Source organism: Stenella coeruleoalba (assembly GCF_951394435.1).
Source record: "Stenella coeruleoalba genome assembly, chromosome: 19".
In the NCBI taxonomy this organism is placed as follows: Eukaryota; Metazoa; Chordata; class Mammalia; order Artiodactyla; family Delphinidae; genus Stenella; species Stenella coeruleoalba.
This window is the reverse complement of record NC_137165.1, coordinates 35,750,285-35,778,189: the sequence shown is the minus strand read 5'-3', so window position 1 is coordinate 35,778,189 and position 27,905 is coordinate 35,750,285. Positions and strand designations below refer to the sequence as shown.

Genomic DNA, 27,905 nt, shown 5'->3' with positions numbered 1-27,905 from the left:
TCAGTGTGTGTGCAGAGGAGGCACTGGCAGGTGTGCAGGGGGCAGGACTAGAGAACCAGCCCCAGAAGCCGCTGAGACAGAAGACTGGGAGGCCGGAGAGCTGGGTCCTTCTCCAGGAATCCCAGCTATTCTCGGCCGGCCAGCGGGAGCTCCTGGAATGCTTCGTGTGTGGCCAGGAGAATGGGGCCATTGTGAGCACGAAGCTCTCCCGGCCTGCAGAGGCCCCAGCGACTGCAGCTGCGCAGACCTCCAGGGAGGCCCCTGTCCTCCTCCTGCCACACAGGGTCCTTCATCTGGCCTGGGGGATGAGGTGGACGAAGGATATTTTGATCTTTGAGGAGAGAGGCAGGGCCCCTCTCCCTATCACAACTACACACACGCACAACTCACTGGTCCCGGCTTTGACCGGAAGAACATGGTTGCAGCCTCCGTAGCATCCGCACCCACCTGCTCTCACTGGAAACGTGTCCAAGGAAGGCTGCTTCCCCCCTCCAGGCCCCCCAGCTGGGAGCACCTCTTTATTCCAGCCTTCCCCCCAACCCCTGAAAGAAACAGGGCCCGGCAGGCCTGCATCGGCCTCCTTCTTGTTCTGGGTCCTGAGACCCCTGAGGTTGGAGACCCTTGTACTCAATCCATTCAGTCTTCCTGGGGGTGGGGCCTCTGATTAAATAAGACACAATCCTCCAAGGACAGAGCCGGGAGGCCCTGAGGGGAAGGGACAGTCTTGCAAAGTGGTCCCAACTTCTCCATTGAGTTTTGCATCCTTCCTGGTTGCCCAGTGCTGTGGCCTCATGGACAGGAACTGCACCTTTAGGGGAAGAAACAAAATCCCCAAGGCCTGGGGAGGAATGAGTCTTTGGGGAAAGGGCCGTGGGGTCTGGGATCCTTTTCGGCTTCTCGTTGAATTGATCCCACAAAGATCAATGTCTTGACAGCACAAAGACATTCTCCAGGGAACAAATGCAGATGAACTTTCCTGCCTGGACTTCTGCAGGGAGGCTCAGAGGCTTCCAGACAGGGTCTGCCCTTGGGGCTGGGGATACACGTTGGCCACGAGAGCGCGCCAGCAATTCACTAAGAGGTGGGGGCATCTTCAGAACAGGGTGCCCCCCGAGTTGGCATGCCAGCAGCCCATCCAGGCCAGCTCTGTGGCCCAGCGGCCCGAGGGCGTTGCTCGAAGTTTGGCCTGGTCGAGGCGCCAGTAGCGGTCGTCTCTGAAGAAGATGATGGAGCCGTCGGGCCTGGGCAGAGCGCCGCTGACCTCCTCAGGGACACCGCCCCAGTCCTGCAGGCCTCGGGGGTAGTAGGGCTCCACCTGCAGCCCCCCTCGGGCCAGCACGTAGTAGCGGGCGCCCTTGAAGAGGATGAGGCGACTCAGAGGAGGGAAGTAGAGGGCAGCATCCGGGTGGGGGGGCAGGCCCCCTGCCCGGCACAGCTGTGGGGAGCCCCACACCGGCTTGGGGCCCTGGAACCTCCAGCATCGACTCCCTGTGGGACATCGGCAGAGCCAGCGTGAGTTGGTGCGCTCGCCCTTTGGTCCTCTACCCCACCTCTGTCCCCCCATATTCCTACTCCCCTTCATGTTGGAGTCCAAGGTGGTCAGTATTTGTGATAATCAAAATAGATCAGTTGTAAACAGTAGAGGAGGGACTCTTGTGGCCTCCACTTCCAGCAGGTGTCCGCAGAGGGCAGGTTGCTCTGAAGGAACCTCCCCAACCAAGGCAGGAAGCATGCGCCCTCCCAGGGGAGTGGTAGACTTCAGGGAAGTCCAGGGGCTTTCTCCACGGCCATTACTACCAACAGTTCCGTGAGGGCAGGGAATTTTGTTTTGATCACTACTGTATCCCAACACCTCCAGCCGAGTTTGTAGAAGGCACTCAATATTTGTTGAATCAATGAATGAACACAATTTTCTCATACTGCACATTCCTCAGACATTATGTTCTTTTAATCCTCCTTCCCCAACAAGCCTGAGGGATTATTTTCCCCGTTCAACAAATTCAAGCTCCAAGAGTTAAGTGACAGGCCCAGACTCACACAGCCAGGAGTCCAAGGAAGGTTTTTCCTTCTGCTGCATTGCAGAGCTCAGAGCCACCCTCTGCTTCCCTCTAGACTCTTCTCTGAAACTCTCCCACCCGCGCTCTCTCTGGGACAACCGTGACACCTGTGCCCCCCAATCCATCACTAAAGGAATCTCCTGGGAGAGTTGCTGGGGCCACAGGTTCAGAATGGAATTGAGACTCCTCCCCTCTTTTGACCTTGGGCAGACTCCTCCCCTCTCTAGGCTTCAATTTTCTCATCTGCCCCAGGGCTGGTACCTTTGAAGAAGTAGAAGTCTCCATCCTCCAATGACACCGCGGCAGCCTCAATATGGGGGGGCAGCCCTGCCCACCTTTTCTGTAGTGGGTGGGGCTCTGAGACGTTGCCATCAGCTGTCACCTCCCAGAACTGGTTCCCTTGAAATATGTACAGTCGATGTTGCCCATCTGCCCAGAGACAAGAGAAAGTTGAGGAGTGACCATCGGCCTCCTGCCTTCTTTCCAGGGAAGGTGCTTCCCTAGAACCCAGCTTCCCAAACTGACGAGAGAGGATGCGGCAGGGAGGATACAGCAGGCACAGCTGGGGCAGAGGGGAAAGTGCAGCAGGAAGCAGCGTTTTGCTTGGCGTGGGCTTGCTGCCCTGCAGAATGCTTGTGACTTGGGATTTCTGGATTTTATAATTCATCCCCCAACCTTGTACTCCAGCTCCGGAGACCCCTGGAGATGTGGAGGAGGAGGAGGGAAGAAGGAAGCAAGGAACCAGCGGGACCATCTTACCTACAGTGATTGCATCGAAGGAAGAGTGGCAATATTTAGGACCTCGGGTTTCGGGGCGCCTTCCTTGGAGTCTGTGGGGGTCCCAGGCCTCAAAGTCCGTGAATAGCTTTCCAGGGAGCTGGATGGCCCCTGAGCCGCCCTGGGGCTTCCCTTCACAGGGAAGGAGGGAAGCGGGAGAGAACGCACACTGGTTGGGGGTGTGTTGAGTGCTCGAGACCTCCCCCTTGGTTCGTTTCATTATCTGACATGAGGGGCAGGGAAGGAGGGCAGGGGTGGGGGGTTAAGAGTTGTCCTTGGTTGTTGGTGTTATAACCATAGCACCAAACTCAGAAGTCCTCTTTCCTGCCGAACAGTCTGGAAAAGGGTAAAATCGGAGTGGGGGAACCAAACAAGGGTTTGGAACTAAAAAGGGCAGAGGGTCCTCTTCCCTGAGTCCTGGACAATGCAGATGGCGTGAGGGCAGAGTTCAGGGGCCTGGGCTGTGATAATTACAGCAGTTATAATAATGACGTCACTATACTTCACTTATGAGAATGAGGCAGAGTCCACCAAGCTTAGAATTCGGCACCAGCTCCTGAATCCTGGTCTGCACCTTCCTAGCTGGGTGACCTTGGACAAGTTATCTAATGTCTCTGAGCCCCATCCTCCTCATTTGTGGATAAAAAGATACCTCATGGGTGTGTTAAGTGTCTGGTCCATGGTAGACACTCGTGAAATAGCAGCTATTATTATTACCTTTGTGTAGGTCTCTTAGACTACAAAGCATGTTCATATCCACCAGAACAACAGCCCTGGGAGGTAAGCAGGGCCTCAATTATTATCCCCCCCACCTTTTATTTCCCCCAGAAGATAAAACCGACGACTCTAAAAGGGGAAGTGCTTTGCCCAAGAGCAACTGCTGACCCCGATGGAATGGTACTTGTTCCTAGGGATCCTGGCCCTGCCCACCACACCAGGTACTCAGGGTCACAGCCCCGGGCTGGGGTCCAGATAAATCTCTGGGAAGCACCAGTCGTTCATTCTGCGGGAGAAGACCTTGTCTAAGTCCACCGCCAGGCAGAGGCCCAGGCTTGGGGGGAAAGTGGGCATCAGCTCACGGAGAGGGAAATGTTGGGGGAGAGCCACTGGAGCTGGGAGCAGGAATGAGGGCTCTGGGGTCTGGGTGGGACCGAGGACTGGGTCTGGATGATGGGGCAGGGATATGCGAGGAATTGCGCAGCCCTGGTCGGGCAGGAATCAGCAACTGGAACGCAGAGGAGGGCTGTGCCCAGGAATTGGTTGGGATGATAGAGGCCAGGCATGCGGGTGAAGCACAGCAGGAGATGAGGTTTCTCAAGATTTGAGGGGAGCCCGAAGCTTCAGTATCGGGAAGGACCTGTGATGGGGAGGCCAGCTTCCTGCGCTTAGGATGGGGGATCCTATTTGAAAAGCCGGTGTCCGAACCCTGGGGATCCCGGGGCGCAGGGGACAAGGGAGAGCGCAGTGGCGAGCGCGCCGGGGGCTCACCATACAGGCTCTGCACGGCCAGCACGTCGTCCCAGCTGAGCAGCGCGTCGCGGCCCAGCCTCTTGTAGTAGGGCGCCATGAGCGCGCGCGGCGCGGCCGAGTGGGTCAGGCCGAGCGTGTGGCCGATCTCATGCGCCAGCACCACGAACAGGTTGCGCCCGCGGCGGCGGCTCAGGGACCAGCGCTCGTCGCGGTCGAAGTGCGCTTCGCCGCGGCGGGGGAGGAAGGCGTGCGCCAGGGCGCCGCCTACAGGCGGCGAGGAGGTCAGGCGGAGCCGCAGCCCGCGACACCCCCCAACTTCCCACCGCCCGGCGCAAATGCCATTGGCGTGTGTATGGCTGCGTTTTTGATGAGTAATTTCCCTCCTAATTAAGTCTGGCAGAAGCTGAAGTGTGGAGCAATGAACAGATGACTAGGCTATGGGGCCTGGAAGCCTAAGAGGGAGCGTGGTGTACAAAGAGCACGGGGCCAAACTGCCTAGCTTCCAATCCCGGTTTTATCCCCTTACTAGCTGTGTGACCTTGGACAGATAGCTTAACCTCTCTGTGTCTTAGCTTTTAGATTTTAGATCTGAAAAATGGGCATGTTGATAAGGAAGTTGCTCCTCACGGGGTTGTTCTGAGTATTAAAAACGGATGTGTGTACTTGTGTATGTTACATGTAATACTTAGTGTCTACCGCAGGTACTAACCATTACTTACTTTCGAAGAGATCTAGGAGTAGGGACAGTGGTTACCCCCGAAGGGGGCTTAATGAGACTTCTGGGGTGTTGGTAATGTTGTTTCTTGATCTGGGTGCTGAGTGTATTTATGGGTAGGTATAGCTTATTTATTAGTAAGTACATATAGGGGGGACGTCCCTGGTGGCACAGTGGTTAAGAATCCGCCTGCCAATGCAGGGGACACGGGTTCGAGCCCTGGTCCAGGAAGATCCCACATGCCGCGGAGCAACTAAGCCCGTGCGCCACAACTACTGAGCCTGAGCTCTAGAGCCAGCGAGCCACAGCTACTGAGCCCGCACACCACAACTACTGAAGCCTGCGTGCCTAGAACCCATGCTCTGCAACAAGAGAAGCCACTGCGATAAGAAGCCCGCGCACGGCAACGAAGAGTAGCCCCCGCTCGCCGCAACTAGAGAAAACCTGCGTGCAGCAACGAAGACCCAACGCAGTCAAAAATAAATAAATTTATAAAAAAAAAAAAAAAAAAAAAGGAGAGAGAAGCGTATGTAGGGGACTTCCCTGGCGGTCCTGTGGTTAGGACTCTGCACTTCTACTGCAGGGGGCATGGGTTGGATTCCTGGTCAGGAAACTAAGATCCCGCATGCCACGCAGCGGGGCAAAAAAAAAAAAAAAAAAAAAAGTCTATATATTCTTGCGTTCTTTTACTCTTGCTTTCCCTCTGCCAGGGTCCTGTGTGGGTCTCTACTTCCCTGCTTCCCTGCTTGTAATAGGAGTGAGCAGAGGGAGATGGGCTGGATCAGCGATTCTCAAGCTGGTAGTGGGCCCCAGATGCAATTCTGCAGTTTCTAGGGTCCTACCCCCTCACAATTCACTTTCTGCAGGAGTCGGCAGACAGCACTGCAATGATGCTGGCCTAGAAGCCCTGAAGTTCCTTCTGGCGTTGCCTTCTTGGAGCCCAGGCCAGAGGGGACTGACAAAAGTTGGGAGGCTGCCTTTAAAGGGAGCCTTCTGGGGCGTGGAGAGCTGGTCACTTGTAGGAGGAATACATGCTTCTAATTTTGAATATGCCCCAAGCTGTTTCGAGCCATGTAAGCCCTTTCTGTTTAACCCTCACAATAATCCTGGGAGACAGATGGGCAGGTTTCGAAGGGAGAAGACATGAACTCAGACAATACACCTCTCTCAAATCAGAGAGCTGACTCCCAGTCCAGTGCCGTCTTAGTGACCAGACTCCACCTGGGGACCTGGGTATGGATATCAATGTCTCATGGAGATATTGTGGGTGAAGTGAGTTACAGGCAAGCACGTGTGGGTGCTACATGTGGATTCTTGAAGAGCCTAAATCTCTCCCAGTCCTACCCTGGGTCTCAGCAGCAGGGCTTGGAAGTGGGCTTTGCTCTGAGTGGGCTTGATGGAAAGCAGGAGACTGCAGGGGAGGTGGGCCCCAAGTACCCAGGGGACACAAGGGCTTAAGTCCCCACCCTGAAGGGGCCTGATCAGGTCTCCTCACCTCACTAGTGGGGAGGAGATGCACAGATGGCCTGCATTCAGGTTGTGAAGGCTAGTGTTGGGCAGAAGGGGAGGAGAGCGGTTTACATTGCAGCCGTAAGCCTTTAGGTCAGGGGCAGACAGTCTGGGCTGTGGGTGTGTGAAGCAGGTGGCAGGGAGAGGGTAGAAGGCCTCTTGCCCTGTGGCAGTGACTGTGCAGTGGGTGGTGGGAGGGCGGGAGTGGGGTTGTGGTGGCCTCTGGATGTTTTTAGAGCCTTGGTCTGGAGAACATTCACTCCTGGAGAACAAGAGAGGCACAGGCCTGACTAGAGGCAGGGGATGGGTGACAAGACCCCAGAAGGTTCTCCCAAAAGAGATAATACTCTTTAGAGTTTGCAAAGCACTTTTCATGGAGAACCTCATGTGACCGTCCCTTCAGCCACGAGGCACCTAATAGGGCAGGGACCACTGTTCCCATTCTACAGATGGGAAGACTGAAGGTTCTTCAGAGGGGGCTGCAGCTTGGCCAAGGCCAAAGAGGGAGTGAAGGCTCTACTGCCCTCCCCAGACTGCCTCTCCTAGTTGGGTTTCCCTCCTGCCGTGTGGGAGAGAGGCTCTGTGTCAGCACCTGGGCCATCGAAGGCGTTGCTCAGCCCGTCGTTGTGGTCCCCTTGGAAGAAGGTGAGGCGGATGTCAGCGGGGCCTGTGGCCGGGGCCTCCCAGAACTCCAGCGCCGAGACGTTGCTCCACAGCTGGAAGGCGGCGCGCACGGCCCCCCGAACTGCCGGCTCAGGCAGGTGCTGGGGCCAGTTCACCAGGCGGTAGGAGAGATGCCGCTTGTACCATTTGTTGCCTGCCACCCAGAGAGGCCGCATCAGTCACACCTGCTGCAGAGCCTGGGGCTGCTCCCTGCGGACTCTTTTGATGGGGAGATAGGTCCTCCTCCAGGAAGTCCCTGATGTGACGGAGGAACCACAGCCCAAATGGGAAGTCCCCTGTTTGGCTGTGGAGACACTGCTCTCAGACTGACAAGACTACGCTTGTCCTGCACGGTCCCTACTCCAGTGGCTCGACCTGGCGAGGTCCCAGTATGACAGGGGATAAGCAGCCTCTACCCAGGAAGAGTCCCCAACCTGAAGGAGTCTTGGGTCTGGGGCCGTCCTCCCTACAATCTGGGCTGAGCTGGAAAACCGTGCTGCGTCTCTTGCTGGCAGCGAATCCCAGCCCCTGTCTACCGTGTCGGAGTGGCGCCGCGGGGGCCACAGCCATGCCTGCCCTCTCCCCCTTCCTCCTCTCCACCCCTCACACGCTCCTGCCAGCTCCCTTTCCCGTGCCCTGGGCCTGCTGCTGACCAAAGACCACAAGGCCCATTTATTCGAGGTCCTTCTCTGACCTCTGGCCCTCCCCCTCACTTCCTCAGGGACTCTGCAGAGCTCTGAGGTGAAAACAAATAAGAACAAAGGGTGTGTCTGTCACTGACCGAGAGAGATTTTTCCATCTCCACTTAGTTAAGAGTTCCTATTCCTTTGCCTCAAACTGCAGTTCCTCCCTGAGGCCTGAGACTCTGGCCTCTTGCCCGAGCCCCAGGTCAGCCGTGTCCCTCTGCAGCTCGCCTTGCACCCAGGACCAGGGTGCTCAGAAGGTCCAGATCCCAGAGTTTTTCGTGGGCTATTTCTGAGCCCTGCAAGCTCAGGGGCTGAAACTGTGGAAGACTTACAGCTCTGGAGGCAGGACTCCCGTGAGCAGCCGAGAATCATGCTGCCTTTGGGTCTCAGTTTCCCAAATGGACCAGAGTCCCTGGAGCGTGGGTGATGAGTGGGCAGGGCAGGCCTGGCTGTGCTAGGAGGCCAGGCCAGAGGACAGGGCCCCCTCTCCCCTTGGGGGGCAGGTGAAGGTTCAGATCTCCTGCCTTTTTGTCCTGGGGGTACCCTTGCCTGAACCAGGCAGGAGGAGTGTCGTCACGGACGTTTGGCCACCGCCTTATCCATCTCTCTGCTCTAGTTTGCTGAAATTGAGGCCAGGAGGAAGGGCCTCAGAACGAGTGAGTGGCGGGGCTAGGCCCTGAGCCCGGGCCCTGACACCAAATCCAGTGCGCCGGCCACTGTACCACACAGATAAGCAGGCCCGTTTGCTAAGACTCAAGCCTTATAAATTTGCCTAAACGTCCCTCCTCTGGGTCAAAGCAGGGGCTCTGCGCAAGCTGAAATTCTCCTGAATTCTCCAGCTGGCAGAAGAGCTCAGCACACTTTCCCTCCCCCTCCATCCTCCATGGAAGTGGGGTTGGGGGTGTCCCTTCTCTCACCCCTTTGGGCCTGGCAGCCACCCAACCCCTCCCAGCCAGTGACCAACCCTCAGGGAGGGAAAAGGGAAGGATTCTAAGGAAGGCAGAGGAGGAAAGCCTGGAGGAAGGCCAGAGGCGCCGCCTGAGGGTTCCCGAGGTACCAATAACACTTCTCATTGAATCGTAAGTTTCACCAGGCACAGGGCAGGCTGGCGCTGGGCTCTTTCACACCCTGCTATGGGTGACCAACTCTCAGACTCTCCCCCACCCCCCACAAAACCTTCAAGCTTCTAGAAAAGTGTGAGGCAGCTCCTTCTGCCTCTTTGCAGCTAGGGAGGCCCCTCACTCCATGGGCAAGAAGTGGGGAGGCTAGGGAGGACAGATAGGACTGGTATTGAGAGACTAATTTTCTTTGAGAGTAGAGCTGGATGGGGGGGGGTCCTTGGTGGGGCTGCTGGTGAGAAAGGAACCGCCTGGCCAGCAGCCTGAGCCCTCATCCCTGTCTTCTTGTAGGTCTGTGTCCTTGGAGCAGGCTGGTCACTTCAGGCCCCCGTCCCAAACTCCCGACCAGGCAGGGCTGGTTTCCATGGCAACCCTCAGGCCACAGCAGCACCTGGCACTGCAGCCACCACACCCTTGCTCCAAAATTCAAAAGGGAAGAGGGAAGGAAAAGGAGATGGGGAAGGGTAGAGAGCTAGACTCTTGCCTGGGGTCGGGGGGCGTGACCCTGGGATCCTGACTCCCAAAAGGCAACTGATACTGTGGAGAGAACGTGGGTTGAAATCCCAGCCCCTTTGCTTACAACCTCGCGTATCAAATTACAGACTCTCTCCAAGCCTCAGTTTCCTTACTTGCAAAGTGGGGCTGGTAAGACTCACCTCCTGGTAAAAGTGAAACAGCAAATGAAAAGGCAGCACAAAGCTGCTTGGCATGTGGTGGGTGCTCAATAAATATCCCTGCTCCTTCGTTTTCCATCCAGATACACCCCCCCTCCCCGCCCCGGGGCTCCCCACCTCCACCAGCTGTGTGAGGGAGCAGGGACCTTGAAGATCAGCCCTGCAGGCAGAGTCCCGAGCTGGTGCTTGGAATGAGGCTGCCAGCTTTAGCAAATGAAAACGTAGACCGCCTAGCTCAATGTGAGTTTCAGATAAACAACAAATACTTTTTGTAGTATAAGTGTGTGAAAACAAAACAGTTACGTTGTTCATCTGAAATTCAAATTTAACTGGGCATCCTGTATTTTATCTGGCAAACCTGGAACCCAATTTCATCGGTATAGCATTGACCCACATAATGGAAAGTCACTGGCCTAGAAATCCACATCCCGTTTTAAGCCCCTACCCACGTTCTGGGTTTTTTCACATCCGGCAATCACACAGTCCTCCCAGTGAAAAGAAGGCTTGGCCACGCTCTGGCTATGTGGCCCTGGGAAAGTTGCTCGAGCCGTTTGTCCCTCATTTTCCCCATCTGTAAATGAGGATACTAATGGTACCCATCTCATTGGGTTGTTATTGGATTAAATGAGTTAATCCATTCAGAACCGTGCTTGGCACGATCATAAAGGCTCAGTATGTATTAAATGTTATTATTACATTTTCTTTCCTAAGGCATAGGAAGTGCTTGGTGCCTGCCAAGCTCGCAGCTCTTTTCTAGGGAATGTCTTCCCACCCAGGAGGGAAAGAATTCAAGCTGCTGTGGTTCATGTTGTGAATGAGAGAGAAATTCTCTGTCTAGTCTGGCCACTGCTGTCTGGACCAGGGGTCAGTGTCAGATAATGAGATGGAGAGGGAGGTGCCTTAGCATGAATTTCCGTCCAAAAGGGATGTTCCAAATTGGACAGTGACAAACGGACTCCATCAGTTCCTCCCTTAGGGCATGAGAAGAAGAGATGCTGCCTGGAGGAAACATCTCTCATGCTCAGGTCATGTCCTGAGTGCCCAGGAAGCATCGTCTCAATTCTCTGGGACACCGACTCTAGGCTGGAAGTGTCGCTATTGAGACTATCCGGGGCTGCCCCAGTTTCCACCATATTCTCACAACAAGCCCTTCCCCTTAGTAATCAGCGCCTCTCCTTTGCAACCTGAACGAGCTGTTTCCGATGAGGAAACAGAGCGAAGTGACATGGCCCGGGTCACACAGCTAAACTCAGAGCTCTGGATCCAGGGACACTGCTCCAGTTCACACCGCTCCCCCATTCTACCTTGTCCTTCCCCTCTGCCATCCAGAAACACTGGGGGATGCAGAACATGTTGACACCAAGGACATCTTGAGCCCAGAGTCTGGACCCCATCGCTCCTCCTTGTTTTATCAGAATGCGGTCATACAGTACTGGGGACCCAGAGTGGCTGGGTGTAGACACAGTGGAACTGGATTGGCAAGTACCTGGAAACAGACATCCCCCAACAGCTGAGGGGAACAGGTCACAATTTCCTTACGAATTAGCTAAGAAATAAAAACAGTGTGCCACTTATTCTGTCCATAATGGGTATTGTCAGCCAGAGTAGTTAATGCAAATTAAAAGAGGCAATGGCCCTAAGCGCTCACAGTAAAATGAGTGAGATGAGAACCTGACTGAGCAACCCTAACAATTCCTTGTTAGGAATCTTGAAAACTGTGAAAACTGAGCAGAGAAAACTAGACTTAGTACAAACAAGATGTTAAAATTACACACAGTTAGGGCTTCCCTGGTGGTGCAGTGGTTAAGAATCCACCTGCCAATGCAGGGGACACAGGTTCGATCCCTGGTCTGGAAAGATCCCACATGCCGCGGAGCAACTAAGCCCGTGGGCCACAACTACTGAACCTGTGCTCTAGAGCCCGTGAGCCACAACTACTGAGCCCACGTGCTGCAACTACTGAAGCCCGCGTGCCTAGAGCCCATGCTCCACAGCAAGAGAAGCCACTGTAATGAGAAGCCCGTGCACCGCAACGAAGAGTAGCCCCCGCTGGCCGCAACTAGAGAAAGCCCGCCTGCAGCAACAAAGACCCAATGCAGCCAAAAATAAATAAAAATAAAATAAATAAATTTTTAAAAAATCACACACAGTTAAACTTGTCATTGATGAAGAATTGACAGAAGAATCAAATCTCCTTCATAAATCGTAGATCTGTAACATCTGATCCTGGAAGATTGGATTTGGACAAAGAAGGAGGAAGTGGAGGAGGGGAAGGGAAGGAAAAACCCAAAACTACACAAGGAAAATCACAATGGCAGAAACTGTAGTGTGAAGATGTCTAGAGTAAGCAAATCTGCAGAGTCAGAGAGGAGACTGATTAGCGGTTGCCTGGGGCTGGGAAGAGGGAGAGTGGGAGTGACCGTTTCATTGGGGCATGGGGTTTCTTCTTGAGGTGATGAAACCGTTCTGGAATTAGATTGTGCTGATGGTTGCCCAATGCCGTGAATATACTAAAAATCACTGAGTCGTACACTTTGAGTAAATTTTACGGTATGTGGATTGTATTTCCATAACGCTGTTAAAAAATGTGCTGTGGTCAAAATAAAACTGATCGATGAATCCCATCTTTGTTGAATAATGCTTTTGAAAAAAACATCGATTCTGATGAAAATGACTTCAGTCAAATATAAAGGAAAATGTTGGCAATGGTTTAACTGCCCTACATAGCAAATTGATCAAGGCATTAAGTGGGTTTGATGGGGTTTGCTCTGGAAAATACTTGCACCATGAAAATTTATCAATTTAGGGACTTCCCTGGTGGTGCAGTGGTTAGAAGTCCGCCTGCCAGTGCAGGGGATATGGGTTCGAGCCCTGGTCCGGGAAGATCCCACATGCCATGGCACAACTAAGCCCGTGCACCACAACTACTGAGCCTACGCTCTAGAGCCCACGAGACACAACTACTGAGCCCCCGTGCTGTAACTACTGAAGCCCGCAGGCCTAGAGCCCATGCTCCACAACAAGAGAAGCCACCACAATGAGAAGCCTGCGCACCACAACAAAGAGAGCTCCTGCTCGCCACAACTAGAGAAAGCCCATGCGCAGCAACGAAGACCCAACGCAGCCAAAAACTAAATAAATAAATATTTTTTTAAATGAAAAAATAAAGAAAAATTTTAAAAAAAGAAAATTCATCAATTCAGGCATAATTCTGACTTAAATATCTGTGTTCACAAAGATGGTCCTTGGGTTGAGAGGTCCTATTCACCCACCCTAGGGGAGCGAGGTTATTCACAGAGCCCAGTCCGAGGATGAGACGTATTTTTCTGGCCATGGGGCTTCAGGACGCTGGGGAATCCCAGACCAGCTAGATTTTAACAGTGCTCACCTTGCCTGGCAAAGCGTTTCTTTCGCCTCATTTTGGCCCGACGTCCAGTAAATAGGGCACTGACTCTCTTGGTCCAGGCCACCTGGCTGTCGGTATCTGCCACCCCACAGCGGGGCTGCCTCATCTGGCGCAGCGTGGCGGCATCCAGCATCCCGCTCATGGGCAGCTGGGACACCCACTGGAACTCCCTGTTAGGAGGAATTGAGATAAAGGACCACAGTGCAAGGCTGGCTGGTGGGGATGAATGCAGGGAGCTTCCCTGGAGACAGCAGGATGCTGGGGGCAAGGGAGGGAGCAATGGAGTGTGACCCCCTGGGCACACGTGGGAGACCAGCCTTCTAATAGGAGGGAGGAGGTGACCGGAGCTTTGCACTCCAGCACCACCAGGTCCTCCACATCCCTCTGTCTTACCTGATGGCATTGCTGAATCGCGTGGAGGCGGGACTACTGGGGACGGGTTCACTGAGATACCCGTACTTCTCCAGGAATGCCTGGGGGAGAGAGAAAGGTCAGCTTTCCCACGGTGTGGCACCCTTTCCCCTCCCTGGGTCTCCGAGGGCCCGTGTCACATACATCACGCCCAGGCTCATCCCTTTTCCCAACAAGGTCTATGAGCTATAGCAGAAAGAGTCCTGGCATCAAAGTCAGAACCTGGACTCAGTTCCAGGCCAACAACAGATCAGCTGGATATAGTTCTTGGAAGCCAGTGGAAGGAAGTGTGTGACTCACTGCCCATCCCTATCAGCAGTCCTGCCCTTCAGGGGAATGATGCACTCAGCTCCCTGCTTGCACTTCTCACCCATAAACCCCACCAATGGATTAAAAAAATCACCTCGGCTGCTGAATTCTTATAGCGACACACATCGACTCTTCATTTTTACCCCTCCTTGCTGTGTTACCTATCCAGAAATAATTTTCTGTCTTCCTTGTTCTCTTCTTTGCTGTATTTCTTAACTCAGATCAACTCCAATCATAGCTGCTGCGTCAAGGAAAAGGCACAAGTTGGGAATGAAGCCAGACACTAAGAGCCAGGACCGGCAAGCCTCTAAACCTTTGCAAGTATCCCGCCTCCTTTTTGTGGATTTCGTTATATCTGTCTCCAGAGACCTCCACATCCTCTTCTCAATAAAGTCACTTTCCATAAGGAACGCTTATTCTAGACAAACTCTTTCCAAGTCCATTTTATTGTTTTCCTGCGCTGACTTATTAGTATTTCAGCACTATTGTTTTCTTCTTTCCCTTTGCATAGGTATACCATTTGGGGATGCAAAATGGATTAAAGGAGTTCTAGGGACTTAATCTGGAAGACTCTTTACTGCTCAACATAGTGTGGCATCATAGAATAGCCACAGGTCTTGGAATCAAGAATCTGTTCCCAACCATGACCCTGCTGGATGGCCAGAGACAAACTACTTAACCTCTCTGAGCCTCCATTTCTTCACTCACAATGTGAGAACAGAAATAACCCCACAGGATTCTCAGAAGGATTAAATATAGCAATGTACATCTAGCATAGTTGTCTGGTATATAGTAAATGCTCAATAAACAGTTGATCAGGTTGATTTACCTTAGTGGGGAAATTAACAAGAGGCTTTTGGAATGCACCCCATCTATAAGACGGGAAGTGCTTTGAACAAGGCAGTTACACCTCTGTTATTCTAGGTGCTTTATCTCAGACTTGCCTCACCCCAGCCAGGTGCCTGGTTCTCTTCCATGCCTCCTCCCTCTCCCTTGGTGACGATGGACAGAGTGGCTTTCTAAAGGAAGTCAGCGAATTGTTTCCTTAGAAGCAGTTTTGCTGAGTGAGTGACTTGGGAGAGACTGGGTCACAGGCTAACAGGCTGGCCCTCCCTGTGCCTCTCCCCCCAAACCCACCCAGCCCTTATCAGGGACTTGGCTCCCGTTCAGGAACTTGGAAGCCTTGGACAGAGGGGGGAGGACGGGGGAAACTGACTAGCGGCGTCTCCTGTTTCCTGGCTGGGCTGCCGTGCCTGGGACTTTGGCAGGCAAGGTAGGTGGAGGGCAGGATGGGGGTGGAGGCTTTTTTCAGGGGTCCATCAGAGGGGAAGTCCTGGGCTGACCTGTGGGTTTCAAGGCAGAGCTGAATTTCCAGAAGGCAGAGTAAGCAAGTATCCAGGACACCAGCCAAAAGACACCAAAAGAATGAGTAAAAGAAATGTTAAGAATTTGACACTTAATATTTCCATAAAAGCAACGAAGTGCTATAATGGGGGTTATCAGGACTTAAGAACTCCCTTATACTTATTCTATGTTTACTATGCACATATCTTAAAACATTTTTAATTACAGGAAGGGGGCCCTTAATACTGAGTGTCCTGAAGTTCTGTTGAGTGGAGGGAGACCCACATCCCGGGGTGACGAGGAGGCAGGGTTGAGATGCCCTCTGCTCCTGCAGGCCTCCCTAACCCTCTTCTGCTTGCCCATTTGCCGTGCCTGTTTTCCCCTGCGAAGGTTAGAGAAATGCTCGTCTGCCTGGGAGAAAGAGCAGGGGTGTAGGGCAGGTGACAGTGTGGCAGAGGGATCCCAGGAGAGGATGCAGGATCGGGAGGGTGTCCTGTGCTCTCTCGGGGGCTCTCCGAGCTCCACCTGGGATCGCCGCTGTCCCCCTTCATGGAAGCCGTGCCCAGGCTGCTCCTCTTTGCCTCACAGTTCAAACATCAGGTTTTCTCTCTGCCCTGTCCTCCACCCATCCTCTCTCCCACGGAGCCCAGGGCTGGAGCTGCATGGAGAGGAAGCTGGAGGGCTGTGACCTCCAGTGATTCACCTCGCTCAGGTCTGAAAGCTTGCGCCAACCTGCCTCACCCACTCGGTCAGGGCTGGGGCCACTTCCCTGGGGAGTCGCCTCTGCAAAGCCCTGGGGGTGGCTGTGGTGTTTGGGGAAAATGAAGACTGTTCTCCCCAGACCCAGAAAGCTGAGAGGCATCAGAATTCCAGGGGCTCTAGTCCTTCATCCGTCCTGACTTGTCCTGGGAGTGTGTGTAGAGCCCAGCCCGTTCAGTGCCTGAAGGAAGGGGAAATTCTGGCCATTACTGAGCAGGGCTAGACTAGCAATGAGGTGTAGCAAAATGAACCCCGGAGCTCTGAGTCACTAACCCGGCAGGGCAAGAGCCCTGGACTGAGTGTCTTGAGTTTTATTCTTGGTGCTGCTGTGAACTGTGTGTCCTTAAGCAAGTCCTGTGCCTCTCTGGGCCTCAGTTTCCTCTTTTATAAAATGGGGGGGGGGGTTGGATTAGAGCTAAGATCTACTCCAGCTCCTTCTCTTATTGTCGCCTTGTTTCTGCAACTGATTAGCTATGTGAACTATGGCAAAGCTATAATTATATATATATATAAAATTTTATATATATATAAAGCTGTGCCTCAAATATAAAATGGGGGCGGGACTACTGCTTTATGTTTCTCACAGGAGTGTCGTGACAATCCAGCAAGAAGCAGCTCTGGGAAAGCTTTATGATACTTGCTCCATTAAAAACGTTATTTTTCCATTTACAGTCACGGAGCCTCATTGCTGGAAGGGACCTTTGGTAGATTAGTCTAGGAGGGGTCAGCTTCCAGTCTCCTGTCCACAGAGTGGCCGTGACATCCTCCATATCAAAGAATTGCAGCAGCAAAAAATGAAACCAAGAATGAAAGAATTGCAAGCTCATGCAGAAACCGTGTTGCTTCACCTACGATCTATTACTTCTCATGTTATGTTTCATTATGAGTCTACTCTCTCTGTAGTGACTCTGTGTGATCGTGTTTATCATCTGATACACCTGTGGCATTATTAGCCAAGTCAAGACGCAGGGGATAGCAGCTGATGTTCCACCTTGCCATGTCCCATAAATAAAAACGTTTTCCGGTAGTCAGGAGCACAGTGAGCTCTTGCCTATTGTAAAGCTTTTCGGGGTATCTCACCTTCTTTGAGCTTCACAATTACCTTCCAAGAACATAGGCAGGACACGTGTTGTTCTTCCCATTTTAAAGATGAGGAAGGTAAATCTCAAGGGAGTGTAGTGCTTCATACTTGAATCTAAATCCTCTGACACCTAATAAGCAAGTGACTCAGAGGCTTTCAAACCAAAGGAGCAGGGTCCAAGCTGCTCTCACCACTGGGAGATGGCCCTCAAATATAAAAAAGGTAAAACTGGGGGTGTTTCTAGCTGGATCCCTTCTGTCTCCTCCACGAGCAGGCCCAGGGATGGAGCAGAGGGAAGAACCTGCTCAGGCAGGGGACTCCAAAGAGACTAGGATCACATCTCCCATGACAAGCCACAGGTATTCAACAGCACCCAAGTGTGTTCTTCACAAAGACAAACGTCTGCTTCCAGAAAGTATTGCTTTTGCTCTCTGACTTCTGAAACCTACTGAAGTTCTCTGGGCAGTGGGACAAGCTCCGCCCCTTTCCTTTATTTTGGGCAAAGACCTCCCCTTCCCTTCTGTCTGACTCCCTTCCTCTTCTCCTCCTTTCCCTTGTCCCTGGTCCCATATTCACAAAGTTCTGTCTAGGTATAACTTAGATACCTCTTACTGTAATCCCCGTGCCTTCTTTCATTTTCCATCCTTAAGGAAGTTGGAGAACATTAGCTGGCTAGTCTCCATCCAGATCCCATCTTGTATTTTTTTCTAATGCCAAATAACCAGACTGTATGGACCCATAGTCCTCACTGGGTGTGGGGCGAAGTTTAAGGCACAAAATAATGCCCTAACCAAGATTGTGTTTAGCAGGAGTTGTCCAACAATCTCTCCCTTCTATGTCCCTGCTTCCACCATCCAGCTTTTACTATTAATAGATATCTTGGTTTTCAGACTGGCTTGGCAACTGCTTTTCCATCAACTTGTGGTCCTCTGGGACACTTCAGAGCCTCGTCTGCCCCCTATGAATCAGAGCTGAGCTCTTGGGAAAGGCTTCCATGCCCGGGCTTCTGGGTTTCTGACTCACACAAAATAAAATGAATGGATCTGTGGTATGAGAAACAGACACTGCACCTGGTGGTGGATACTCCACAGAAGCTCCAGTGTCTCCCTGGAGAAACAAACTACCCAGTTTCCTGTTGCACTGGCACACTGGGAATAGCTGTGCAGTTATGCATGATTACTGAGTGGAGGGCAGGTCCTGGACACATTGCCGGGTTGTGCTAAAGAAGGTCCAGGCAATGCATGGTAGATAGATCTCTCGGGACAGTCTGTGTTGCCCAAGAACAGGATAGGGCCTGGCTGGGAATGGGAGGGGGGCCAGGGTGATGATGTCATTCATTAACTCTCAATCTTGCAACTCAGTATTCACTAATGTGAGCAGCTCTAGTCTTCCTAAGTGGGCAACAATGAACTTGTTCACAATGCAGCTTTGTAAGCAGTCAGTCCCCTGCAAGGCAAAGCCCACTCTGGAAAGCCCTCGATTTTATTTCTTTGTGTGCACACAGGGGACACATAGAGCCATGCATGCAGGGCACAGGAATACACACAGAGACATCCAGATAGATAGACACGGACATACGTAGATGAAATGTGTACACACATACACACAGAGGCAAAGGCGTACAAACATACCAAAGTTAAAGAATGTTAGTGCTGGAGAGAATCTTAAAAATCATTTAAGAAATTTAACTCCCTTATTTTACAGAAGAGGAATCTGCTGACTGGAGAAGGGAAAAGACAAGCTTAAGATCACACAGCTGTTTTACTATTTCTTTCTTTCCATCTCCTGAACTTTGACCTTTGTCTATGAGCTCAGCAGGACTGCTGTGCTTTGTTGGGGGTCTGGCTCCCTGCACTGCGGTCAGGGAAATGAACCGGAGCAAAGAGCCAGGGTGATCAGGGGGCTCACTTTGTGCAGGTTCCTTTCTGTGGATGGTTGTATTTCCCTAAATGATCCCAACATCTCTCATCCTCATGCTCTCCTTACGATGTGACGTCAGCACTCCTCCCACCAACTGTGGGGTCTGTGTTCCCACCCCTTGACCTGGAGTTTGTGACTCCAGACAGTGGAGTACAGCAGAAGTGAGGCTATGCAACTTCCTAGTCTAAGTCACAAAGAGATACAACTTCTGCATCTCTCACTCTCTTTTCTCTCTCTCTCAGCTCTCAGCTTGGAGACACAACCACCATGTTTGGAGGCAGGCCAAACTAGCCCACATGCAGAGACCATGTGGATAGGCCCACATGGAGAAGAACTTAGGCCCCCAGCTGACAGCCAGTGTCAACTGCCAGAGAGGTGAGTAAACAGCCTTCAGATGGTTCCATCCCCAGATACTGCAGAGCAGAGACAAGCTGCCTTGCTGTGCCCTGTTTGAAATTCTAACCCACAATATCTATGGACATAATACGTGGTTCTTTTACTTCACTGCATTTTGAAGTAATTTTAATGTAGCCATAGTAACTGCAACACCATCTCTTAAGAATTATAGCCCTGTTGTCAAATGCTGAAAATTGTTGTCTTACATATTTTGTCCTGTATTATTGTTCTAGGAGAGCTAGTCACCAAGCCAGGACTTTAATTTGAAGGTCTGTTTTCTAAAATAACAAGAACAACATTGAGAGCAACTTCCTTTGTTAGACTGCTTTCTACATACTAGGTACCATGCTAAGCCTAGAATGTATTTCACATACGTTATCTCATGAAACCACACCCAAATCTTGTAAAATAGCATTACTAACCCCCATAGCACAGAGAAGAAAACTGAGGCTCAGAGAGGTTAAATAATTTACTGATGGTTTGCACACAGGTCTGCCTGACACTGAAGCCCATGCAATTGACCATATACAGAAACACACATAGACATACCGACACAGACACACAATTTGCATATATATATATGCATATAGGGACACACCCCCATTACACATTTCCAGAGTTCTTTATGCTTTTAAAATATTCCCTGCTCTCAGAGGTAAAAAAATCCCCTTCCCCCAGTTATGTTAAATAGATGGAAAGAGACTTAATCGGCTAGATATTACATTTCCCAAGCACACCCCAAGATGAAATTCTCTCCATCTGGGGCCACCGCAGGCATGGGCGGCAGAGATAGGGTCTCTGTTCTCTCGCCAAGGATTGCCTGGGACCCAGACCTGGGGGGAGGTGGGATGGAACTCTTAACAAGACTTGGCTTGGTACACAGAAGCCTTCTCCTGGGGCCAGGAGGACTCTGCACTTGATGTTGTAAGACTCTAAACTCAGAGAAACAAAGGGATTCCCGAATGTGCAAAAGCAGAGAGCACAGAGCAAGAGACTAGTGCTTGGATGGGAGGGAGTGAAGGAGTTGGAGAGAGGACCCCCTTGTGGAAGCAGGGTCATTTCCAAATATTCCAGGGCAGTAATGGGAAAGGGCTGGTGGAAGGAAGAGTGGTTCAGAGGCAGTCCTCCTCACTTTGCAGGGTTCTTAAACTCAGCATGTCTCCCTCTTCTAGGGGAGGGGAGTGGGGATACTGAGAAGCTCACAACTGGCAGTTTTACAGCAGGAAAGATGCTCTGTTAAGAGTCTCAGGGCAAAGTGCTGGGCTCAGTCATTTAAAACTTATTTGCCTCCCTTCTCCTTAAAATAGTGGTGACCCCAGTTTCTAATCCAGAGAAGAGATAAGAACACAGACAGTGATGTTCCTTTGGGGAAGAAAGAAATGAAACTGGTATATTATTACAATCACCTATATCTAGAAAGTAGACGTTCCAAGTTCACCTCTAACCCCACCTCACAAAAATTCCCCTTGTGCAACCTACACCAAGCAGTTGAGTCCAAAGGAGGAAAATGAAATGGGAAATCTTTAAGGTTCACCTCCACTTCCCCACCCCCTTTTCTCCAGTTCAGTCCTGAAGCACTCTTTAAAGCTCCTTAGAAGCAACTCTTAAGAGTATGCTACTCTTGGGAATTCCCTGGCGGTCCAGTGGTTAGGGCTTTGCGCTCTCACTGCAAGGGGGCATGGCTTCAAACCCTGGTCGGGGAACTAAAACCCCACAAGCCGCACAGCACAGCCAAAAAAAAAAAAAGAGAGAGAGAAAGTGTGTGTGCTACTCTCACCCATTTTACAGATGCAGAAAGTTCTGAGCTTGGGCGCTCACTAGCCCCAGCTGGTCAGGGGCAGCACCGCCCCAGGAAGCCAGAGCTGTTCCCTGTGTCCCCGGCCAGGGCCAGACAGCAGTACGCTCTCGCCAGCAATCTGGGAGTCTCCGCAGCGTCCGACACTTGGGGAGGGCGCGTGATGAATGAACTGCTAAGTCTCCCAGACTAGGCGTTGAGGGACAGAGGCTCCCCGCTAAACTGGGGTGTAGGGGTTCCCTCTCCCTCAGTTCTTGCATGTCTATCCTATCTTTTCGCTGCCCCTTCCCCTTGTCCTGGGAAATCAGTGCAGATCCGCCTGCCCGTGTGGTTCCAGCCCTGGCTTGGTGTTCGGGGGTGGGGTAGGGTGATGGGGTGGGAGGGGAGAGAATGCTGCCCCAGGCTCTTTGTGTGCAAGTGCGAAGGGTGAGGAGGACAAGGGAGGGTCACGCCGATGGTCAGCTCAGATGGGGCGGCTGGGTGGCCTGACTGCAAAGTTCGGGCGGGTCTCCAGCACGCGGACCCTCTCCGCCCCCCACACACCGCGTACCTCCGCCTCCCTGCGCAGCTCCTGGCCTACGCGCTGGGCGAGCTGGGCGTCCAGGCCGCCCCACAGCAGCAGCGGCAGGGCGCGCAGCAAGAGGCCGACACGCGCGTACATGTCGCCGCCGCCCCTGCAGCTGGGCGCGGGGCACAGGGCGCGGGGCAGCCGGCCGTCGGTCCTCCGTGCCCGGGCCCCCGCGGATGCTCCAGCTCTGCGCCGGCCCAGCGCCGAGGGGAAGGCTGCAGGGGCTCGCCCGTACCCGGGCTCCGCGCCGGGCAGCTCCTCCGCGGCGCTTCGCCGGGAGCCGGGTCGAGGTCGTCCAGCCCGGTAGTGCCTGCCCGCGGGTCCGCCGGCCCAGGACCTAGAGGCGAGGGAGGGAGGGGAAAGAGAGAGGAGGAGGCGGGACCCCGGCACTCCGGCCCCACCCACACGCCTCGGCTCCTTGAACAAGCGGCGGTGCCAGAGCCTCTTCCGCAGGCTGTGTGGCCTCGCCCCGCGCCAGTCGTCTTGCGAACCCGTCCTCTAGTCCGCCACCTCCCGTCGATCCGGATCTCTGTGGGGAGGACAGGGGAGGAAACGTCTTCTCCTGGCGGTTGTGGCTACCTAAGGCTTCGATGAAGAGGGATTCTGGCCTACCCGAGGGTCATTGATGGTTTCAGCCGGGCTGGCAGGGACCGAGGCCCTGAGGTGTGAGAGAAGGAGCCCTGCGCTGGGGTCAGAAGAATTGAATTTGAGCTCCTGATCTGCTTCTTTGCTAGCCGTGTGAATCCTGTCTCAGCCACCTGCTGGCTGTGTGGTCTTGGGCAAGTCACTCACCCTCTCTGAACCTATTTTTCTCAGCAGTGAATGGGGATAATAGAATACCGACATCAAGTGATAATAGGGAATATTTAATGAGAGAATGCCTGTAAATAACTGAGCACCGTACCTGGCATCATGCACTCCGCATTTTATATCAGTAAAAGGTAGACAGCAGCTGTGTGACCTTTGGCAAAGAATTTACTTCGAGCGTCAATTTTCTCATCAATGAAATGATAGTGAATAATATTTAGTTTCCAGAGTTGCATGAAGATTGAGAAAATGAGTGTAAAGTGCCTGGCTTTATATATCCCACACAGTCCTAGTAAGGGTGGACAGATGATTTACGTGAAAAGCTTAGTCAAACTCGTACTGAGCAAAAGTAAACTGTTTTCATTATCCGCCTTAGTGACTGCAGACGGCTTGCTGTCTCTCTTCCAGGCTCAGTTTGCTAACCTGTAAAAGGCAAATGGCACAATGATACCCGCCTGTGGGGGTCGATGTGTGGTTTCGATGAGTTAATGTGTGTAAAGGTAATCTGGAATCTATAAAGCGCTAAGCAAATGTAACGCAGTGTTCTTATCCGAAGTCTTAGGGCCTTAGTAGTGCACAAGATGTTTTTGTGTTGCTAGAGAAAGGCGCTACTTGGACAGAGGAATTTTAAAAAGGCGCCTCTTTGATTGGACTTCTCAGAAATAGGCGTTCCTGGGGCGGACTGTTTGGAAATAGGCCACGCTCACCTCACAACTAGCCAATGAAAAGGGGACACTCATTCTGGGCGAACCAATTAGAAACAGGCGCTCGTTTGGGCAGATCAATGAGAAAAAGGCGCCCTTCAAGGGCTCAGACACAATCCGGCAAGGGCTCCGCTGCGGGCAGAGTTGAGGGAGGGTTTCTTTGTAAATTCATGCCCCCTCTCTGCCGGTGCCCTTGTGCACATCTATAGGGAGCATCTCTGCCTGGAATGGAGACGGTGGACAAGGCCTGGGTCTTACCCTCAGAGAGCTTTCAGTGTAGCGGCAGACTGTGACCAAGGTTCTCAGCTAAGGACAGAACAGATGGACACAGCTACAGATTCAGGCGAAGTCCTGCAGTGAGCCTGGGGGAGGGAGATGCTGAAGGGCTGAGCATCGAGAAGGGTTGCTAAATCTAGTACGGTAGCTTGAATATCAGATTGACAACAAATAATTTTTAAGTATAAGTATGTGTCAATGCAATATTTGGGACATACTTATACTAAAAAGTTATTCATCGTTTATCTGAAATTCAGGTTTAACTGGTCATCCTCTGTTTTATCTGGCAATCCTAGAGAGTGCATGTATGTGTGTGGGGGACAGTGTCAGAAGGTTGCAGTTACGACATGGCACATGGTGCCCTTGACTAATAGATGGATTTTGATAGGTCAGATGTGGCTCTGCTTTGGGGCAGGAAGCTCTGAGGAGCACCAGTTGGTAAGGACACCGTGGGCCAAGTTGGAGTCAAACCCAGGTGTGCCAATTTGTTCTCCAGGGAGAATCTTGCCATCCCTTCCTCCAGCACATTCCTGGGGTTTCTCCATTTCAGCTGCACTGGGAGGACAGGGGAAGGCAGGAAGCAGGGGTCCTCTGGAGGGCTGAGTGTCTGGAAGGAGACAGGCTCAGCCACCCAGAGAACTGACCCTGCCTTTCTCTGCATCCGAGGTTAGCCCTGGTCCAGGAACCTGAAAACTAGCACCACTATTGTGTTCGAAAGTTGACTTCCTCTGCTTTCCCTTTGTGTCCTTGGTTGGATTATTTCATCTCATCCTCACCTCTCCCCACTCCATTTCTGCTTGCGAGTGCCTGCAAGAGTTTATGCAGAACAGAGCTTTCTTTGCCCACACACCCACCCTGGGCTTCAACCATACCTCTGTACAGGATATGTCTATTTCCCAAAAAGACAGTGTGTATCCATGGTTAGAATGAGGGGAGCAGGGGGATTCAGTTCCCTGACCGCCTATGAAGCTTACTCATAAGTCCCAGAGCACCAAATTCTGTGATCTTCAGGAATCCTGGGGCCTACCTGCAGCTCCACAACTGACGTGCTGTATGTTTTTACTTTCCAGGACACATCCCGAGCCAAATCACTTTGGATGATGTGAAGGAGGGCTGTTTGCCATTGGCGGGGAGACTGAGCAGGAAAGAGAGATGAGAAAGGCAGGGTAGTTTGTTGGAAAGACATTATCCACAGCAAGGGTATCAGAAGAGTGATGGGAGGAGAACGGCTTTGGAGCAGGAATCCTCAAAGCAAGGTCCAAAGACTGCCCACAACCAAAACAATACTGTGGTGACAAGTCCCTATATTAATCCAATAGGGACTTGTATCTTCCTCTGGTGGGAGTGGGGGTGGAGGTGGGAAGGAGGAATTGGAACAAATAATAATGGTTAATACTTGCTGAGGAATTAACATGCACCATGTATGTGCTATGTGCTTCACATAAATCATGTTATTGTATCTTTGCAGTTTCCTTATGAGAAAGCTACTATTATAAGCATCCTTATTTTACAGATGAGGAAATTGAGGGGCATGGATTTGATCCCTAGTCAGAGAACTGAGATCCCGCATGACTCACGGCCAAAAAAAAGAAAAGAAAAGAAAAAGAAAAAGTTCTTACTTAGGGACGTACATTAAAGTCAATTGTAGATTTCATTTTTAAAAAATGTGATTCTTGGACACCTGCACTGAATCACCTGGAGACACTTGTTAAAAATTCAGATTCCTGAGTCCCACTCCAGACCTGCTGGATCACTAAATACTAGATACCAATGTTGAAGAGGAGGGACTTCCCTGGTGGTGCAGTGATTAAGAATCCGCCTGCCAATGCAGGGGACATGGGTTCGAGCCTTGGCCCGGGAAGATCCCACATACCGCGGAGCAACTAAGCCCGCAAGCCACAACTACTGAAGCCCGTGGGCCTAGAGCCGGTGCTCCGCAGCAAAGACAGGCAAGCCACCGCAATGAGAAGCCCATAACAAAGAGTAGCTCCTGTTCGCTGCAACTAGAGAAAGCCCGCGGGCAGCAACGAAGACCCAAGCCAGCCAAAAATAAATAAATAAGAAGTAAATACATTTATGAAAAAAAGTTTAAGAGGAAAATAGGTCTAGGTTTTCCTTTAGGAAACTCTGGCTCTCTCCTTCTCTCCCTCCACATATTGGCTTAGCAGGTTCCTGACCCAACTAGCCCGCAGTCCTCTCCATAGCTCCTCTTCAAAGAGAGCTGCTTCCCCTCCCTCCCTCCTCCTGGACTGGGGCTCGGTTTAGATCCACAGTGCCTCCCAGCCCTCCCAGAGTGGACAGAACTTCTGAGGAACTCGTGCCAGGGGCTGGGCAAGTTGCCTGCCCAGGGGAATAGTTGGCAGCTGCCCAGTCATCCGTTCCTGCCTGATAGAAGGCAACAGCTGGCCGTTGAGTCCTCTTCCTGACCAGGACCCCTTGAATCAGTCAGGATGTGTGGACCTGGACAAGGCCCCTCTGGGCCTCAGTTTCTCTCTTCATAATATGAGAAACAATCAGCTTTGTTTCTGCCCCTTCCTTCACCCCAGGAAATGTGCAGAACACAAAGTAGATGTTATCAGAAGGAATTCTGAGCTCTGGAGAAAAGCACTAATGGAATGATCAACCTCTGAAAACCACAATGATAGGAATAATCAGAGGAATAATGAGGATGTGAGATTAGTTTGGGAGGGCTGAGGAGGAGGCTTTCTCCAGAGATGCGAGGACTTTAGCTGTGATAATCTGGATTATTATTGACCATAACCTCTGTGCATTTTAAGCTGTGATTCAATTTTGGAAGCCCTAACTTTCTAGCAAACACCTCCACTTCTGGAAGAGAGATCTCCTCTCTCCAGAACAGGTGGATGTGGTCTCATCAGCCTGGGTCACACTCACAAGTATACCTCCCTTTCTACCACCCTGTACATACACACCTGCCACGTTCCTAGGGGACTGGAAGAAGCAAGAAATTTGGAGCAACACAGACCTGCGTTTGAATCTTGCCTTTTTCACACTCTGTTGACCCTTACAAGTCAACTAACCTCTCTGTGTCTGCCGTCTAAAACGGGACAATAATAATTCCTGCCTTTTCTACTACCCCGATTTGCTATGGGGAGCAAGCTAGACAATTACTGTTCAGTCTTATCAAGTGCTGGGGATTGTGTGCACAGACATAAGCGACTTGCATGTATTCTTCACATGGGTTTCACACTCAAATGCACTCAGATCCACACGACATACACAAGCCTGTCCTGCCCCAGGACAATTGCATGAACACCTACCTCATCCCAAACAATGCTTTCTGGCTCAGAGCTGCCCCATCAACCCTAACCCTCATCACAGCTTGCAGGGCGTCAGCCTCTTCTGGTTTGTTTTTTACTCACACCAGGACCCAGGGGACTTGCCAGGAACACAATAAAAGGCTGGCCAATCTGGCCCTGTGCCCCACTTCCCTTCTACATAAAGGCCGTCTAACCTCCAGGCATCTGGCCTGAAAGGCCGGGCCAGGACCTGTTCAGCATCTGTGGCTTTGCTTAAAAGACCTGCTAACAGGAAAGTGTCTGGTTCCTTTCCACCCCAAACAGGAAGTGCCTGAGCAGGTCACTCACAAGGAGCCTCCTCCCGCCCTGCCGCAGCGGAGTGTCAGTCTCACCCCCGTGGGAGGCTTGCTCTCTACGAAGGCTGGAGGTGTGGTGCTCCAGGGACCCCTCTGTGGGGTGCGGGTGGGTGATGAGGGCACCTGGCACAGAGCAGGCCTACAGTGTTCAACAAATACTCACCAAACACTTACTCTGTGCCCCATGGGAGACATAGGGAAGTCCTGGACGAGGTTTTTGAGCTTGAGGAGTTTCTAGACAAGTCATGCCATTTTTTTCATCATTTATTTATTCATTCATTTAAGTCCCCCCCACCCCCTTTTTTCAGTGCCTACTGTATTTCAGGTGCTGTATGAGGCACTGGGGGGTTCAGAGATGAATGATGCAACCCAACTACAGAACAAATTGGTCTCTAAGCAGGTAGGCAAGCCCTGAATTATGTGGTCCAATTGTGAGTTCCACAGGATTTTGAAAGAGGCAAAAGATCACTGGGGGCTGGTTTCTACTGTGGTGGGAGTAATAACCTCTCCCTGCCCCCTACAATCTGTTCTCAAGCTAGCAGCCAGAGTAATCCTGGTAAAATAGCTCAGATCCTATTGGCGCTCTGCTAAATGGCTCCCTCTACTGGTTTCCCTTCTCATTCTGAGTAAATTCACAGTCCTTGCGGTGTCCTACAAGGCCCTACACCAGTGGTGGAAGAGTTGGGAAGCCAAACAGGGTGGAGGCAACTCAGAAATGATCAACAGCGAGAAGACTCTACCAACCATAGGCTGGAGGGATGAAGGGAGGGGTAGGGTTCTGGAGCCCAAGAACCAGGGTCACCAAGTGAAACTGGGTCTCTGGAGAAGACAGGTGCTGCCTGAGACA

General features: G+C 51.9%; 1 protein-coding gene across 3 annotated transcripts; it reads right to left on the bottom strand.

Moving 5' to 3' along the window:
• Nucleotides 1-531: 531 nt before the first annotated feature.
• Nucleotides 532-22,028, bottom strand: MMP28 (matrix metallopeptidase 28). Of its 3 annotated transcripts, XM_079904738.1 has the most exons (9): nucleotides 14,745-14,762; nucleotides 13,890-14,036; nucleotides 13,469-13,548; nucleotides 13,058-13,245; nucleotides 7,121-7,345; nucleotides 4,323-4,568; nucleotides 2,817-2,966; nucleotides 2,319-2,486; nucleotides 532-1,488 (listed from the first exon to the last, which is right to left on the bottom strand). In XM_079904738.1, the coding sequence occupies exons 4-9, from the start codon at nucleotides 13,215-13,217 to the stop codon at nucleotides 1,094-1,096; spliced, it is 1,344 nt and encodes a 447-aa protein (XP_079760864.1). In that variant the 5' UTR covers nucleotides 13,218-13,245; nucleotides 13,469-13,548; nucleotides 13,890-14,036; nucleotides 14,745-14,762; the 3' UTR covers nucleotides 532-1,093. The 3 variants fall into 3 exon arrangements, with proteins under 3 accessions (XP_079760864.1, XP_079760862.1, XP_079760863.1); XM_079904736.1 differs by lacking the exons at nucleotides 13,890-14,036; nucleotides 14,745-14,762 and adding an exon at nucleotides 21,641-22,028; XM_079904737.1 differs by lacking the exons at nucleotides 2,817-2,966; nucleotides 13,890-14,036; nucleotides 14,745-14,762 and adding an exon at nucleotides 21,641-22,028.
• Nucleotides 22,029-27,905: the final 5,877 nt, after the last annotated feature.